The sequence below is a fragment of the Salvelinus sp. IW2-2015 genome, linkage group LG8 (assembly GCF_002910315.2).
Source record: "Salvelinus sp. IW2-2015 linkage group LG8, ASM291031v2, whole genome shotgun sequence".
Lineage (NCBI taxonomy): Eukaryota > Metazoa > Chordata > Actinopteri > Salmoniformes > Salmonidae > Salvelinus > Salvelinus sp. IW2-2015.
The window spans coordinates 4,334,152-4,352,830 of record NC_036848.1 but is presented as its reverse complement, the minus strand read 5'-3'; the positions used below and the strand labels follow the sequence as shown (position 1 = coordinate 4,352,830).

The 18,679-nt window shown below is 40.6% G+C and overlaps 2 protein-coding genes across 2 annotated transcripts; one reads left to right on the top strand and one right to left on the bottom strand.

Annotated features, from left to right (window-relative positions):
• Positions 1-2,403: 2,403 nt before the first annotated feature.
• On the bottom strand, positions 2,404-4,312 carry her11 (hairy-related 11). Its single transcript, XM_023991903.2, has 4 exons — positions 4,185-4,312; positions 3,837-3,932; positions 3,588-3,681; positions 2,404-3,459 (listed from the first exon to the last, which is right to left on the bottom strand). Exons 1-4 carry the CDS (start codon positions 4,248-4,250, stop codon positions 2,495-2,497), a joined length of 1,221 nt encoding a protein of 406 aa, XP_023847671.1. The 5' UTR covers positions 4,251-4,312; the 3' UTR covers positions 2,404-2,494.
• A 7,767-nt stretch (positions 4,313-12,079) lies between these two features.
• Positions 12,080-14,451, top strand: her5 (hairy-related 5). Its single transcript, XM_023991902.2, has 3 exons — positions 12,080-12,212; positions 12,680-12,775; positions 12,924-14,451. Exons 1-3 carry the CDS (start codon positions 12,174-12,176, stop codon positions 13,410-13,412), a joined length of 624 nt encoding a protein of 207 aa, XP_023847670.1. The 5' UTR covers positions 12,080-12,173; the 3' UTR covers positions 13,413-14,451.
• The last annotated feature ends 4,228 nt before the right edge of the window (positions 14,452-18,679 follow it).

Below are 18,679 nucleotides of genomic sequence, written 5' to 3'. Positions count from 1 at the left end.
TAGCAGGACACACAGCCCAGAAAGATGCAGGGACTCACAGTCCAGACAGATGCAGGGACCACACAGCCCAGACAGGGACAGGGACACAGCCCAGACAGTAGTAGGGACATACAGCCCAGACAGGAGCAGGGACACATAGCCCAGACAGGAGCAGGGACACAGCCCAGACAGGGGCAGGGCCACACAGTCCAAACAGATGCAGGGACACACAGTCCAGACAGAAGCAGGGACACAGTCAGTGACAGGAGCCAAGTGGTGTGTTTTCCCTTTTATCTGTAAGAAGAAGAATCTATTATTTTCTTCAGTCTAATTTGTTACCGTCACCCTTTATCTGAAGCTAGTTAAACAACGTCTCTCTCTCTATATATATATATATACATATTTCTCTTTCTATCTCTCTCTCTTCTATTTCTCTCTATCCAGTCATCCCCTTTATTGTAATGCTGGAACAGGATGTTAGTTATTTATGTCAGGTAGATAATCCATTGGTGTTGCACTTAAACTGATTCGTACCTCTGGAATGAGGAAACGAAAACAGAAATGTCAGTTCAATTAATTCCATTCTTGGCAGCCTAATGAGGAACCTTCAATGAGTAATGTAGATCTATAAAGAACTGGCTTGCGTCCCAAATGGCACCCTTTTCCCTATATAGCCCCATAGGGCTCTGTTTAACGTAGTGTACTATATATAGGCAATAGGTTGCCATTTGGGATGCACACCTGGTTTACATCATAAGTTCTATTGAATGTGACTAAACCAGTGGTATTCAGGTACGTGAATCCTCCTGGACATGACGTATATCTCACACCCAGCCCTCGAAACCTTCGCACAATTGGTGTGTGTGTGTGTGCACATGAATGATGAAAGCCTTCGACACCAACCCTGCTTCCAACATTTTGCTTTAGAAATGTGCCAACACCAATGTATTTACCTATGCTGTGTGTGTGTGTGTGTGCACATGAATGATGAAAGCCTTCGACACCAACCCTGCTTCCAACATTTTGCTTTAGAAATGTGCCAACACCAATGTATTTACCTATGCACCCAATAAACCATGACCAAACCATGACATCTCCACACACCCTCCTCCTCCTGTGGGTTTCCTATAAGTTTCTCCCTCCCTGGCTGTTTGGGACTAATCAGGAATGCATGGGGTGCATTCATGGCTAACAAAACGATGATTACAGAGGGTAACAGGATCAGTACTAATCAGCGTACCCTGAGAAAATGCCAGAGGGATTTCAACCATTGTCAGGTCATCACTTTCCCTTTTAATTATGAGTAATGCAGAGGTAGAATATCCTCTTTAGCTTGGTGGCCGGCCCTTTCTACTAACTGTCACATGGTTCTTTGATTCAGGAATGATCAAAACCTGCAGAAAGACAGTGTGGATAATCAACCTGATGTGTCTGTCTGCCTTCTTATATCTCTGACAATGAACAATGGCCACCTCATAACTAATGGCACTGGTACAGAGAAAGCCTCTTCAATGAAGAGAGAGGGAGGAAAGGAGGGAAGGAGGGACAGAGGGAGGGAGGAAGGGAGGGAAGGAGGGACAGAAGGAGGGAGGGAATAGGGAGGGCGGGAATGAGGAGGGATAAATAACCATTATCCAAAGACATGTTCTATCATGTCAGAAAGTCTATTTTCTCTAGCCAAATCCCTCAGTACCTTGTACAGAAAATATTCAGGTCTTGTAATAGAGATTAGAACAGCAGATTAGGAGAAGGGTGAGCATTTATCTGAGCCTGGGAGAGACAGAGAGAAAATAATGATGCTTGTATGAAGCATCTTAGGCTTATCACGGGACTGATAAAAGAGCCAGAAACAATGAAGTGCTCTATTGAACTGACAGCGTATCTTATTGCTTTCATTGTGACAGGGTCAAAGAGATGGAGAGACTTCTACCACACTACTCTGTTCTTTGAGCTGATGGCGCCTTCTGCTGGCAAAGTATTGAATAGACGCTCAAACCACATGGAAGGACTGCAGTACCTAATCAAAAAGCTAGGTGGGAGTGTGCAACAAGTCACCTCACCTGTGCATACCCAGGCCTACATGGGAATTTCAATTTACAGAGCATTCAGGCACAGGCCCGAGAATCATCCTAACCATCAGAAGAAGAACGATTGAGTTATGGTTCCATTGTACAGTTCAGTTTATTCTCTAACAATATATTTACAGGACAATATATATATATTTATACATTTATACACAGTTTATGCAATTCATATTTACAAGGATTATCTAAAAAAATGAAAGAGAGAGATTATGAATACTGACYTGTTACAAATATGGGGAACATTTCAGAAATTATGAGGAAAGTTGATCAAACGAGAAGAGCACCATATTAAATGTCAGCAGCAGCAGGGTCATGTTCAGGTTACCTCCATGATCTCCACCAGGTGGCTCTCTCCTCTTGTCAGTTTCTCTAACGTTGGTCCAGTTGAACTGTTTCATAGTCCCTCTGTCAGTTGACGCTCACCTGGCTTTCTACCAGGGTCTCCAGTGTGTGGAGCTAATAAATAATTCTTGCCTTCGTGCAGGCATAGGGGACCACAGAGACGTATGGGAGGGAAAGGGGACGAGAGGGAGGCCGGGAGGACTTGAGAGAGGGAGGGTGGGAGGACTTGAGAGAGGGAGGGTGGGTGAAAAACCAAGTGGAGGAGAAGGGACGTTATGTAGCGACGGGGATCCGGAGCAGGATGAGGGGTTGGAGGAAATAGGTGACAGGCTGGGAGGGAAACTAAAGTGACAGGGAAACGAGAAGTAGGGAGGAGGGGTGGTGAAAACCGAAGAAGAACAAGAAAGGCAAGGAGACAGAGGTGGGGAGAGGTAGTCAGGTGTCAAGGGGTACGAGTGGCCATTTGGTTGGCAGGAAGAATGGTGGGTGGTCGACAAAGTGGATTTGCGGAGGCAGAGAACTGCCCCCTGTTTAGAGGGACGGCATCCCTCTCTCACAGGCACCATGTCCGCCCAATGAGCCATCTCCTTACCACCTGACCTCAGATGGATGTCTGTTAATGACGGGGAGGATGGGCACTGCAGCTGCCCTGTACTGGTGTTTGTGGTTGGGTACTGACTGGATGGGTACATGGCTGTACTGGTGTTTGTGGTTGGGTACTGACTGGATGGGTACATGGCTGTACTGGTGTTTGTGGTTGGGTACTGACTGGATGGGTACATGGCTGTACTGGTGTTTGTGGTTGGGCACTGACTGTCTATGTAGCTCTTCAGCCCTTGGAGGAGGATGAAGCCCTCTCTCTCCAAGGGGCTGCTGCTGCCCATGAAGCCAGCCAGGTGAGAGACACACTGCTGGAAGCCTGCGGTGTAGATGGCAGGGAGAGCAGACCTGGAGTATGCTGCTGCTGGGGGACTGGGGACGCCTGCCATGGAGACCTCACTGTGAATAACCTGCTGCACCTCCTTCGGCCCACACACAGCCTGGCTGGAACAATCTAAAAAAAAGTTAAAGGGTGGGAGAGGGAAACATTTTTAATTTTGAATCTTTGCAGACAATTTCATGCATTGCAGATGATCATTCGCAAACACACTTGCAGGCCTAGAGCTAATTAGATATACTTACCATTGCTTATGRTTCGTTTGTCTGTCCTTTTTTGAAGATATTCCACAGCCAGGTCTAGAATCTCTGCTTTCTCCAGTTTGGGGTTCTGTAAACGCTGTGAATGGTCAAGATGAATAGAGTGAATAGACTAATAAGGAAACAGGTTAAAATAAAAAATAAACAGCCACGTAAAAGCCTTTGGACGGCGCTATAGACTCACAGACTACAACAATGAAGGCTAGATAGGATTGGATGGATTGAAAAACTCACCGAATCTAATTTGTAGTTCAGTAACAAAATCCTTAGCTCGCTAAAACTCTGATTTATTCGGTCTCGTCTTTTCTTCTCTATAACTGGCTTTAACATCTGCATCGAGACAAGAGGGGGGAGAGGTGCCAATTGTAATCAAACTGATTTATTTTCTAGGCCTAATTTACCTTAATTTAGGTATAATACCATACTGATGTATACAGTATGTTAGCTACTGTACATGTTAGCTATCACTGCAAAGCATGAGGCTATTATTATTCAATTTTTCCATGCATTTCCCATAGCCTACACATGACACATCTGAAAACATACCAAAATCAGAGTAAAACAATACAAGGTCCTACTCACCCTTTTCATACTTTTGGTATTATTCGGGCTTGAATTTCCGATTTTCTTCTTTATCATTGTGCCCATTATTTTAGAAGAAATGTCCAGAAGAAAAATGGCACGGACTGGTGAGTTCCTTGCAGTTCGGATCACGGGTGTTGAATGAATGGGGTGCGCAGTGCTACACCAGTTTATATATCACAGAGGCCACACAGATTGGTGTAGAGGTGACAGTGACGTAACTGAAAACTCTGTAAATTCTCTCCTGCAACTTCATTGTAATTGAAATAAAATGAGATAAATTAAGATAGGGTTTATGGGTGGGAAGTTTTAATGTCGTGTAGTATTGTAATAATGTAATGTGATGATGGAGCAATGTACATTTGTATAATGCACAATATTTTGTTTGATGTAATGTTTTATCTCTGTCAGTATCCCAGGAAGAGTGGCTGCTGCCTTGGCAACAGCTAATGGGGATCCTAGTAAAATACGAAATGCTAAACTAACGGACAAATCCACAATTTCAAAGCTCTCTTGCTAAAAAAATATATGAGGCCATATTTGTCATTAATTTCCAGTTCAATTTCGATTTTAATTGTGTATTTCTAATTCAAATTCTTCTTAAAAGTAGGCTAATCTGATAAACAACCGTCACCATACTAAATATTTGTCAACAGTAGGATTAGTTTTTAAGAGTTAGATTTTATCGAAAGCAACAAAAAAAATCTAAAATAGTCAGAAATCCGAGAGCGATGGAGACAGCATGGCGATGAGTTGACACCTCTTGGATACATACTGTACGTGCTTCACAATTTGGTGACTCGCGAAGACCATAGCAAATGTTTAACACCTATGAAATCACATTTGGCTCTGTTTTCTACTGATCACGTTGTCGAATAACGAATTATTATTAGCCTATAAGCTAGAGGGTTATAATAATGCTAAGCAGCAGATGCAGCAATGAAGAAAATAAAATGCTATTATGTTAAACAACACTAGTCTATTATGGCGACCCAGTTTTTTGTTTAAAGGGTCACAATTGTAAATTGCATTTTCTCCTGTCTACAAGTACCATTTCGTTATATGTGCATTTGGCACCATGGAAGTGTGCCTATGGGAAAGATAATTTACTCATGGGAACAGTGAAGAAGTGACAAACAGGTGAATAGTTATTTTTTATGACGTGTGATATATCCGCACACTCCGTAAAGTGTTGATATACTTACAGGCCACGTGAGAACAGGACTGTTCCAGGAGAAAGGGTGGCGAATTCAATACACACCCCAGCATACTCCAATTAACCATAGGCATACTATCACAAAAATATTTATTGAAGTCACTACAATACCCACTGGGCACAAACTGGTTGAATTAACGTTGTTTCCCTTGTCATTTTAACAAAAAAATGCAATGTTGAATCAACGTGGAAAACTGATAGCAATTTTATTTGCAATTTCGGGAATTCATTTTTGTCTATTTCCACCCAACTTTTAACCTATCCAATGACATGTTTCACATTTGTGTTGATTTCTCGTTGAATTCATGTTAGTTTACTAAATTCAAATGTAAATCAAAACTGGACGTTGAACTGACGTCTGAGTCCAGTAGGTAATGTGCTATTTATACTATTTCAAGTGTAGGCTAACAAAATTATTTAAAGTGTAGTTTTAACAAAAGCGAAAGGATGTACGTAAAAAGGTCAAGAATAATTAACTCCCTAATGAATCAGGTGTGATTGTGGATGTCTGGTAGGGTGGGCGGGGGGTCGGGTTTGATTAATAGCTAATGTGGTGTCAAGTTAAGGTTGCACCTAGGTGTTAAGCGTGCACGTGTGTATTTGCAGGAGTGGGCGGGTGTGTGAGCGCCATGAGCCATCTTTTGAGCCAAGTGTGCCGCTTTTATGCACAGTCCAAACAATGAGAAGGTCAAAACCAATTGTATTTGTCACATGTGGACTAACAGTGAAATGCTAACTTGGGACCCTTCCCAACAAGGCAGAGATAAATAAAATAGAGAGATAATAGAAAAGTTAAACACGTAATAATAAAAGTAATAATAGATACCCAATGAGTAACGATAACTTGGTTATATACACGGGGTACCAGTACTGAGTCGATGTCCAGCGGTACGAGGTAATTGAGTTATATATGTACACATAGACCTAACTAGAAATAAAGTGACAGATAGGCTAGTAAACAGTAGCAGCAGCGTATGTGATGAGTCAAAAAAGTCAGTGCAAAACGGGTAAATGCAGATAGTCCGGGTAGCTATTTGGTTAACTATTTAGCAGTCTTATGGCTTGCACCCACCCGCAAGAAGAAGAAGAAGCGGTTAAGGGTCCTTTTGGTTTCAGGTGTGCATAGAGGTCGGACTACAATGATGTCGATCAATTGTAGGCTATAAGAAGTTGAATATGTGAGTATGTGAACATTGAAGACCTCGAGAATCTCCATCTTCCTTTGTAAAAAAACACAACTCACACTCAATTCGTGAAAATATGTACAAAAAGGATTTCAGCAGATTTCGTGCATTTTTGTGTGGCTTAATTCATGTGAAAATATACACATTTTTTGTGCAACTTAATTCGTAGGAAAATAGGGGGGAAATCGTGTGACGTCATTCATAGGGAAATACATTTTGGAGGGGAAAACTTCAGAATAATCTTTTAAAAGTTATTGGAGCAATGCATTTTGGGCAACAGCGTTTACACTGCTTTTTTTGTGTCCCACATTTATTTATATAAAAAACAAACGCGTTAACAACCCAATATTGTTAATCAACCAGGTTGTCACCTAAATAATTATTTTATATTAGTAGCCTTGCGTTTATTTTTATTTTTAATAAATGCCAATGCGTTTTTTTATGCTTCTTTTCGCTTAATACTTTGAGATACTGGTGCTATGTCGGGTTTTATGAGGGTTGCCAGATTGGAGTTAAAAGCTTTATTTGTCTTTTTGTTGTGGAATCGATGAAGGTTTTCAATTGGGGAATGGGGATACGTTTTCATGATGGGAAATTAATTAATCTATAAATCTGGGGGAAACAGAAGACCTGCAAAAAAAATCTGTTTGATTTAAATTCCCCTGGTGCAGCTGCATGGTATTTGCAACTATAACAAGTCTAGGCTATGATCAATTAAGCCATGTCAATGCAGTTAAACAGGTTCATGTAAAATAATGAATTATGTTGGCTTACACTTATGGCACTTTCAAGGCCATTTCATGATGATTATTACGGTCCTGTCAATCATGTTATATACTATTGTAACAAGGCATTGTAGGCCTACTGCCCAGAGGCCTACTAGGCTTTCATGACAACAGCTATTACAGCTCACTTTGCAATGTACGAGCCCTGGTTAGAGTCCCGGTTGTAGCTTTCACTTTCTTACGCTACATTGGTGGCAGCGTTGGGATCTCGTCCAGCTCACGCCTAGTTATGTGTTCTAGTGGTGGGAAGCATTCTGTTTTTCAACATTGTGTTGGGTGTAGTTACATTGATATATCTAGTGAACGGTGGATAATCAACAACGGGCGTGACGGATAGAAGTAGTCACTACAGGTGTGATCAAGCCTTACATCAAAGTTGCCTGAAGCTCGGTCTAAGGCACTGCATCGCAGTGCTAGAGGTGTCACTACAGATCCAGGTTCGATCCAGGGCTGTGTCGCAGCCGGCCTCGACCGGGAGACCCATGAGGCGGCGCACAATTGGCCCAGCGTTTGGCCGACCTGTTCAAAGTGTTATTACAATCATGGTGTTCTTTTGTTACTTAAGCTTATACGTCTAATAACCTGACAATGATCCACATCATATGGATAGACAAATAATATAAGTGTGTTATGCTGCAAAACACAACTGTCCTTTTTTTAGGATACAAACCAGTAATATGAATCACTGTTGATCCATCCTGTTCTGATCTAATGAGATGGATGTAGGATTTCCTACAGCCTAGAATTGAAGCCTTTCCCAGTCATGAAGGACAAAGTTAGGCCCCTCTTGGTTCTCGTTGGCAAAGACTGACTCTCCTACACCATTTTGCCCAATATGTTATACCCTAGAGTTTGTAAATAAACCCATTTTAAGGTGATATCACTTGTATCATTATGGGCTGTGAAACTCATAGCCGAATGGCTTCAGACTGAACATTTCTCACTGAAAATTGCTGCTGACATTGAACATAGCTTAGGGTTAGGGTATATTCATTCATTTCAGACTATCCTATGCCACTATTCACAATATCTCATACCCCATAGGTTGTAAATAAACCCTTTTTGAGCTGATATAACTTGTATCATTATTATAGTGCTGTGAAACCCATAGCCAAATGGCTTCGGACTGAGCATTTCTCACCATTTAGTTACAGAGAGCAATTTCCATTTTATAACAGGTAGTGTCCATTTATTTACAGTAGAGTGTTGATTAATTATTGCTTTCTTCAATGGAAATAAAGAATATGTATAAAAATGCCAAATATACCAAAAGCTAAATAAAGCAGAGATTTACGACTATTTAAACATGTTAATCATTACTGAAACATGCAAACTACAAACATTTAACCAATTAAAGATAATGAATACACGACAACATGATACAAATATTTCATGAAAAATAATTCATACAAAAGTCGAGAGTTGGCTATAACATGAGTACAAACAAAGTGAGTGTGTGTGTGTGTGTATGTATTCTGATGTGTATTATAATTTACCATAATAGAATATGTATCCCCATTCCCCAATCAAATACCTTCATCATACCACAAAAAAACAAAAAAAAAAATCTGTATTTTTTTCTCCAGTCTGGCAACCCTCATACAATTAGTCTTGTATAAAATGCATTATGAAGAAAATTGTGTAATGTAGGCTCCATGAAATATGAAACGCACTATGAAGAAAGTCGTGTAGGCCTATAGTTGCTTACAGGAAAAAAAGTGTGTTTCTGACTACAAGTGCATCAGCATCCCAAAGTATTAAGCAAAAACAAGCATTGAAAACAGTATTCGCATTAATAAATAAAAACAATATAAGGCTACTATTATATTATAACTATTTCGGTGACAGTACACGTTTGTATTTTTATATAAATAAATGTGGGACACAAAAAAAAGCAGTGTAGAACATCATTACCCATCATGCATTGCTCTAATAAGATTGTTCCAAAGTTTGCCCCCCAAAATGTATCTTCCCATGAATTAAGTCACACAAAAATGTGTGTATTTTCTTATTAATTAAGTTGTACAAAAAAGTTGTGTATTATGATGAACAAAAACGCACGAAATCTGCTGAAATATCTGTACATATTTGCACGAATTTAGTGTGAAATTGTGTTGATATTTTAGCTCTATCGTTGAGTCCAAGCCGTTTTGACCCCTTTGTCTGCAGAGCTGACGCGCATGAAGAGTTTCTATATTGGTTGGGACTTTCTCAAAGCGGCCAGGGGTCTCGAGACCTTATTAATAAAGGCCAGATGTCGCTAATTGCATTCCTTCAGTGGGGCAAGCAAGCGCGCTGTGTCCATCACTCCAGCTCATTTATGGGGCGGGTCCACGTGCCTTGAAATTATTGATACCACTTTTGTTTTCTTGTCCTTTGTAGTGCAGGTGCACACTGAGCAGAAAGATGCTCTTTTAACCGATTATAAGAGAAGGATTATCTTCAAGGACATGTTGGCAGACTATAGCCAAACAAGCTGATGGTGTTTGATAATGACAAAGGCATTTGTTCAAATCATCTGCCATTTTAAATTAATTGATATTTCATAGATTGTCTATATTGTTGACATTTTGGAAGACATTTTATTGCACACAATTAGGCTATTCCTTTCTAAACGCGTAGTTACAGCCTAGACCTATCTCGCGCACGCGCGCTCGCACACACGGGATTAAACAGAAATCATGATTCATCAGAGCACTCACCAGTGACTAAGCCGTAAGAAAGAAGCTCTCTCTTTTTTGTTAAACGGAACTATCAGTGCCTCTTTAAATCCAGCTAATCTCTACGGGATGTCCCTGATCCGATCATTCCGTTGTTATCTCCACATATCCCCATTATGATGGTGGGATCACGGCTAGGGCCACAAATGTTTAGGGAACTCTCTATAAAACACGGTTTGACTAAGCACTACTATTTTTCATTATTGTCTGTAGGACAAATACTAACGGCCTAGACCTTATATGATCAATTTAATTGGGTTTAACCGAATCAACGTTTCTCTGCGAATTCACTACAACGCCAGATATCGTTTAATGTAGGTGTCCTCCCATAAAGGTATTACCTCTACGTGAAATCACCAAAGGTACGAAGGCTCAAGGCGGCCAGGTGCCGTGCGCAACGGCTGACTTGTGCAAAGGTTGAGATTTGTTGTGCTACCAGGGTTTTGCAGAGTTTATATCACCACGGGTTAATGCCGTGGGCAGGGTTTCAATGATAGCTTTAAATGTCAGTATAAAACATCAGTAAGAAAGCCTAGACCTTGATAGGCAGTTAGGCTAGTGGTCTCCAAGGTGAGCCGCCGGCAGTTTCTAATTTTCCCATACTTTCAATGCGTTTATTAAGTAAAATGTCTGACTAAACATGGGTCTAAATGAGGAGTTAGATGTGTGTATTGCGGAGTGGCTGCGGCTTTGGGTCCGAAATCCGAAGCGTGTGTGCATGTGCGGAATATTCTCCGCTCTACTCATTCCGCTGCCCAGAGAACAGTCTACTCTGGAAAATGTCATTGATGAATGGAGAATGGTGCTCATTTAATAAAGTTAGATCAAAGCTGAATTGATTTCTGCAAGATCACATAAGCTAATTAATGTATTATACATGACAGAACCGAATATAATATCATAGTAGTTTATAACGTTACTGTAAATCAAAATATTTAAACTATTCAAATTAGAAGATTTTGAATGGTCCAATACGTGTAATCCAGTCGTGTCTTGAATTGAGATAGGTGAACACATCTTTGTGGTTAATGTCGTCCATCACCTTCTAATGGTCCTTATCCGACTATCAATGTATTCATGTTTATAAATTGAACATGTCCTTAAACTGAATTGTCGACCCTATTGTTGTAAGGACGTTTTAGCCTCTGTGGGACACCTGAATGGGACATTTGAGTCCCATCCAAATGCAAATCTAAGAAGTGGCCTATCACCATCCCAGACTCCAGACCATCACACCAACATCAGTTTGGATGTTGCTAGATTGTGGGGGATGAAGCCATTTAAAACACATCAGACATTTTAAGACAACGATGACTTGTAGCCACTGGTTATAATGTTGTGAGATGGCTGTGTATGATGGCATGTGGGTGTATAAGGCCAGCAACAGGCATACATTACAAATGGAACATTAGAATAAAGATAACTCTTGTTTTTATATGAATTATAGCCTATGCTATATGATCCAATGTCACAGCCCCCTAACAATGTTTAACTGTCCTCTTTGCTGACACAGACATAAACATGGTTTTAAAACAAAGGTCATATATTATGGATTCAGACATTCACTCTGTTCGGAATGTATTGTTTTATGAAAACGTTGAACCTCATGGATTTGCAGTTTCCACCTTTCCACATATTAGCCTACTATGACGATAAAGATATCATGATGAAGTATTAATTTCTCGAATTACATGATAAGCCTTCCCACTGGGCACACACTGTTTGAATCAACGTTGTTTCCACGTCATTTCACATAGCCTAGACGTTGAATTGACTTCTGTGCCCAGTGGGACATTTCTCAAACGAAATTAGGGTACAGGATTAGGCCTAGGACTCAATAGTGTTATTCGATGCCAAGCGCGTGCGCATCTGGGATTAGGGGTGGTGCCCTTTCTTGAATAAACCAATAGCTATGCCTGGATGTATTGACTGTATATGTCATGGTGGGCGAAAACTGTAATCAAATTAAGTAGAACCGAGGGCGCGAATGGGCGTGGTTGTATTCTACGGCTTTTATAGATGTGAAGCGCCATTTACTTCTCTGATTTTAGACAACATCTCGACATTATTTTGTCAGGAAAACAATGGAGACTGTGCTCCCAGATCAAAAGGACGTAAGAAGGGTAAGTAAAGCTTTTTCATTTTCATTAGAGTTCATTATTTGTCATTTCTGTTTCGTACAAATTAGGTGCATGGATGATAGGCTGTTTATTGCCACAAAACTCCGTCTGATTTTCATCAAGCCTAAACGTGTTGTTGTAATTTTAAAGTAAAGTTTAGTGGTTTTACTTATTCTTTTAGCTGCTTGGGTTGGGAAATTATGATATTGTAACGACCCTGGGTTTATAAGCGCGGAAATCGACTCTGCCGCACGAGCATGCTTTTGCGCACAGTCGATAGCGCGCCGGACCTCAGGTTAGAAGGTCGAGGGTTCATTACAATATAATTGAATCCGATGGTTTTAGGCTACTTTCTGTTGGTCTTTTTCTTTTCACTTCACGCACATAATCTCCGGGGATATCCTGTTTTTGTCATTCAATTTTATACGTCAGTAAACGAATAGGCCTAACTCAGGGATTTATATGTTCAGGTCCCCAAACCCCTCATGGAGAAACGGAGGAGAGATCGTATCAACCACAGCCTGGAAACTTTACGACTTTTGTTGTTGGAGAACACAAGTAATGAGGTGAAGATGGTCTATTTTCCCTAATATAGATTATTAATTTAATTTTAACCATGAATATGTTATCTATGGTAATTTCGCATTTTCTGTCACACCTGTGTCTTTTTTCTGAGTATTTTCAGATGTATTTATTTTGTACTTGTTTATTTAGAAACTGAAGAATCCCAAGGTGGAAAAGGCAGAGATTTTGGAGAGTGTGGTCAACTTCCTGAGGACAGAGCCTGAAGGAGAACAACAGAATCAGCAAATGAAAAGAGGCCACTTCAAAGAGGGTGGGGAAGAGCAGAGGTCCCCCTGCAAGAGGAAGCAGCATAACTACCGTGAGGGCATGAGATCATGCCTACTAAGAGTCAGCCACTTTATAGCAACCAAGAGCCAGGAGTTGGATGAGCCCAGCAACGATGCTGATGCCCTACCTCAGAGGTCCCGCATGGGGCTCACCCATCCTCCATCATCTGCCCAGCTCCATGGTACATCGCCTTCCACCCCCGACCAAACTCCCCTGGCTAGACAGCAGCTGCCACAGCCTCACCCAGGCCCAGGTCTGAGAACTGGCCTCGGTAACATAGAGCGTCTTTCCCCCTCCAAGCCGTACATGGAGCACAGTGACTCTGTGTGGAGGCCATGGCCACAGCAGTGATAGACAGCCAGTCTATGCACAGTTGGGGTCCCAGTTCGGCACCGGGGATATGGTTGTAGAACTTCTAACAGCTGCCCGCTCATCAACTGCCCAGCAGGGATGGGATAGAGGAGGTTGATTGGCAATAGGTAGTGATTGGGAGTAGAGTGGATGGTGATGGGAAGTGGAGTGGACAGTTCAAGGTGAAAATGGTGGGGGCTGACTGGGTTAGCTGTGTGACTCTCGGTAGACTGACTGTCATTTGTTTAAATGTACATCTTGTATATATGGATTACTTTATTTGTTCACGATATGAAAAGATACTGTTGTGGAAATGCCAATATATGTCAATTGTTTCCATATGTCTACTATATATCTACAAGGGAAATATGGCAAACTGAATTGAATGTTGGAATTTTTTTGTGTGTGTATTTAAAAATACAAAAGGGAATCAGATAACCAGTCATGTAACCCATTATGTAATTTTTTTTGCTTCTTTGGGGTTCGGGGTTCTGCCTTTTTCTCAGGCCTGTCTGCTGATTATATATGTAATTTTTAACCACAACTTTAGAATGTTGATTAAAAAAATTCAAGGCTCAAAAACCACAAGTCTTTCTATTTCTTTGTGACACTGAAAGTAAACAAGATGTTTGACTCTCAATAGTATATTTTTTTCAATATAAACCTTACCTCTGTGGCCTTGCATGGCATGAGACTTTGTGTGGTGATATATTATTAGACAATATAGTCTCATATTAGCCTTGATTAAAATACATGTTTTCTTTTCATTTTAAGTGCATATAAGAAAAAAAACTGCATTCAACTATATTTTTTGATGTGGTGGTTTCACTTTTTCTTTTCTTTTTTACCAGGCATATCAGTTAAGAAGAAATTCTTATTTACAATGATGGCCTAGGAACAATGCCTTGTTCAGGAGCAGAACAACAGATTTTTACCTTGTCAGCTCTGGGATTTGATCTAGCGACCTTTCAGTTACTGGCCCAATGCTCTAACCACTAGGCTACCTACCACCCCATTGTGCTAGTCTTGCTGGTTAACATTATGCTAGTCTTGCTAAAAAAGTGTTTTGTCCAAGTGAGAAACACTGACATCCTGTTTATGTTAAACATGGCAAAAAAATGTCCTATATTTTTTATATTAAAATTGAATGAAAGTGGACTCTTGTCTAAAACTTTGTTGGCTGCTACGTCTGTTTGCTCTAAATGTTCTACTTCCTGAGCCATCAGACAACATTGTCCCACATTGTTAGTGTGAATGGCCTGGACCTGGGTTGAGAACAGCCCTGACATTTGCACATTTTTTAGGTGACAAGACCATATATGTCAATGGACAAGACCAACTGTATCACCATTAAAACAAACGGTGCACTTTACACTGGCATGGGCAACCATCAGCAGACATTGAGATGCAGGGGGTTGAGCATCGTAATACAGTCTGGAGCATCCAACCGGCTCTGATCTCAAGTCTCAGGCGTGGATAGGTAGATCAGGGGTCATTCGCAGCTTGAGCATATTCATTGAATTGGAAATGTTCAAGAGGTAGTAGGCCCGACTCGAATACTCGAATTTACATTTTAGTCATTTAGCAGACACTTATCCAGAGCATACATTTTTCGTACTGGTCCCGTGTGGGAATCAAACCCAGAACCTTGGTGTTGCAAGCACCAAATGAGCCACACAGTCCAATAATTGAAAAATCAATCATTAAGATCTATTTATTTAGACAAGTTGGTCCTATAGAGGTTCGAAGGCTTCTTCGCCAGGAGATACCTTGTGAACATGTCTGCCATACAATATAGAGCACTAGGTACCATGAAGTTATGTTAGACCTCATGTTACACATATTACATATTATTCTCATCATATTTTTGTGTAGAAACTGATGAAGATTGACTTAACAACTTAATTTAAAGTACAGTGAGGTCCAAAAGTATTTTCACAGTAGACAGTGAAACTTGGAATGTTCTGGCTCTGTATTGCATCACTTTGAAATTATACAATCACTATGAGGTTCAAGTTTGGACTGTCAGCTTTAATTTGAGGGTATTTTAATCCATATTGAGTATACCGTTTAGAGATTACAGCACTTTTTGTACATAGTCCTCCCATTTTAGGGAACCCAAAGTATTTGGACAAATTCACTTACACGTGTATTAAAGTAGTTAAAGTGAAGTGTTTGGTCCCATATTCCTAGCACGCTATGACTACATTTGCTGTTTGTTTTGGTTGTTTCATATTTTGTTTGTGCCCAAAATAAAAAATAAATAAATAATGTATTGTGTCACTTTTATTGTAAATAAGAATAGAATATGTTTCTGACCACTTCTACATTAATATGGATGTTACCATGATTACGGATCAGGTCCTCATTGCAAATTAAAATTTGTTCTTAATTCACTCACCTTGATAAATAAAGGTTAAATAAAATAAAACATCCTAACCTCGCACCATTACCAATAACCGGGGTGGGGGGATACACTACATGGCCAAAAGTATGTGGACACCTGCTCATCGAACATCTCATTCCAAAATCATGGGCATTAATATGGAGCTGGTCTCCCCTTTGCTGCTATAACATCCTCCACTCTTCCGGGAAGGCTTTCCCCTAGATGTTGGAACATTGCTGTGGGGACTTGCTTTCCTTCAGCCACAAGAGCGTTAGTGAGGTCAGGCACTGATATTGGGCGATTAGGCCTGGCTCGCAGTCGGCGTTCCAATTAATTCCAAATGTCTTCGATGGGGTTGAGGTCAGGGCTCTGTGCAGGCCAGTAAGTTCTTCCACACCGATCTCGACAATCCATTTTTGTATGGACCTCGCTTTGTGCACGGGGGCATTGTCATGCTGAAACAGGAAAGGGCTTTCCCCCAACTGTTGCCACAACCTTGGAAGCATTGAATTGTCTAGAATGTCATTGTATGCTGTAGCGTTAAGATTTCCCTTCACTGGAACTAAGGGGCCTGGCCCGAACCATGAAAAACAGCCCCAGGCAAATATTCCTTATCCACCAAACTTTACAGTTGGCACTATGCATTTGGGCAGGTAGAGTCCAATGGCAGCAAGCTTTACACCACTCCATCCGACGCTTGGCATTGGCAATGGTAATCTTAGGTTTATGTGCGGCTGCTTTTAATGAAGCTCCCGACGAACAGTTCTTATGCTGATGTTGCTTCCAGAGGCAGTTTGGAACTCAGTAGTGAGTGTTGCAACCGAGGACAGATGATTTTGGCTCCCGAGTGGCGCAGCGATCTAAGACACTGCATCTCAGTGCTAGATCTGTCACTACAGACCCTGGTTTGATTCCAGGCTGTATCACAACTGGCCATGATTGGGAGTCCCATAGGGCGGTACACAATTGGCCCGGTGTCGTCCGGGTTAGGGTTTGGCCGGGGTAGGACATCATTGTAATTAAGAATTTGTTCTTATCTGACTTTTCTAGTTACATAAAGGTTCAATTTTAAAAGGCTCTACGCACTTCAGCACTCGGTGGTCCTGTTCTGTGAGCTTGTGTGAACTACCACTTCCGGCTGAGTCTTTGTTGCTCCTAGACGTTTCCACTTCACAATAACAGCACTTACAGTTGACCGTGGCAGCTCTAGCAGGGCAGAAATTGACAAACTGACTTGTTGGAAAGGCTTCCTATGACGGTGACATGTTAAAAGTCACTGTGTTCTTCATTAAGGCCATTCTACTACCAGTGTTTGTCTATGGAGATTGTATGGCTGTGTGCTCGATTTTATACACCTGTCAGCAACAGGTGTGGCTGAAGTAGCCGAATCCGCTAATTTGACGTGGTGTCCACATACTTTTGTATACATAGTGTATTTATGCCTCTGTAACTTTCTCACTCATCATTATTCACGATTCATTAATGATTATCCGTAATCATTGTAGCATCCACATTAATGTGGAAGTGTTTAGAAACATATTATATTCTTATTTACAATAAAAGTGACTCCAAAATGGCACAATATATTATTTTACATTCATTTCTATTTGGCACAAAATAATTTTAAACACAACCAAAACAAACTGCAAATGCATCCAACAAGTTTGTAGGCTCCCGAACTTGATGTAGTCATTGCGTTCTAGGAATATGGGACCAAATACTAAACTTGTGACTACTTTAATACACATATAATGGAATTTGTCCAAATACTTTTGGTTCCCTAAAATTTTCAAAAAGTGCTGTAATTTCTAAACGGTTCACCAAATATGGATGAAAATACCCTCAAATTAAAGCTGACGGTCTGCACTTTAACCATTGTATCACTTCAAATCCAAAGTGCTGGAGTACAGAGCCAAAACAACCACAAATGTGTCACTGTCCAATTACTTTCAGAACTCACTGTATGTAGAATTATTTATTAGTCTCCAATTTGATTTGAAGGAGCTTTGTGCGTAAAAGCACAAAGGCCTACTAGAAAGTTGTCATCAGTGAATATATGTTTGCATATGTCAAATCCAACACCAGCTATATTAATGTTGTATAGTGTTCAATAGAGTACAATATTAAAATCTTGTCATAGCTAAACATAAGCTTGCTATTTGTAACGTTCAAAAATTTCGCCTCATTGGATTATTAGTGTGTCCACAATTGCATATTACAACTCCTACATTCTCCAAGGCCTCACTTGTGCCTATAGTAACACTTTATATCAAAGGAGGAGTTAGTCCCGCTAGGTCGCGCCCTGAACAGGACGCTCTATTGAACGGAGCTCTGGACTGCTTTAACACCCCTGGATAAACCCATAAATAAACGGGTTAAAAGCGAAAATCTGATTAAGGATTCATTTGAAGGGAATCTTTCTCCAAGCTGACTAGAATACCGTGTTAAATTGTTATTATTGTCGGAATCCATCACTAAAACGCATTTACCAGCTCTGTGGTAAATGGATTAAATGAGGCAGAGGACTTGGTCAAAGCGCACTAAAGAACAAGACACCGATAAATAACGGAGAGCATTTAGTCTATCCACACAAAAATAAAAAACGAAACATTTTATGTATATAGTAGTTTAATTTTATAGCTTCACGTTAAATTTACATGGTCTTATTTGTAGGCTAAGTATGATTTGAATATTAGTCAGTAAATTAGTGTTTAGAGACCGATACTTTTTGCCAGATTGTCAAATCAAAGCCCATCGTTGTATAATGTTTATTTTCTGCCACAGAAATTAGTAGATTGTCATCTGTTCAGCGCCCATGTTCACGTCTCGTGTTGGCACGAGAGCCACGCGTTCAGCAGCCTACCTGAGATGTTTCACACCA

What these genes read in the sequence shown, in the direction of transcription:
- her5 (XM_023991902.2), top strand. Translation starts at nt 12,174, where the DNA reads ATGGAGACTGTGCTCCCAGATCAAAAGGACGTAAGAAGG. An exon ending in ATCAAAAGGACGTAAGAAGG is followed by an intron (nt 12,213 to 12,679) that starts GTAAGTAAAGCT and finishes TTATATGTTCAG; the next exon opens with GTCCCCAAACCCCTCATGGA. An exon ending in TGGAGAACACAAGTAATGAG is followed by an intron (nt 12,776 to 12,923) that starts GTGAAGATGGTC and finishes TTGTTTATTTAG; the next exon opens with AAACTGAAGAATCCCAAGGT.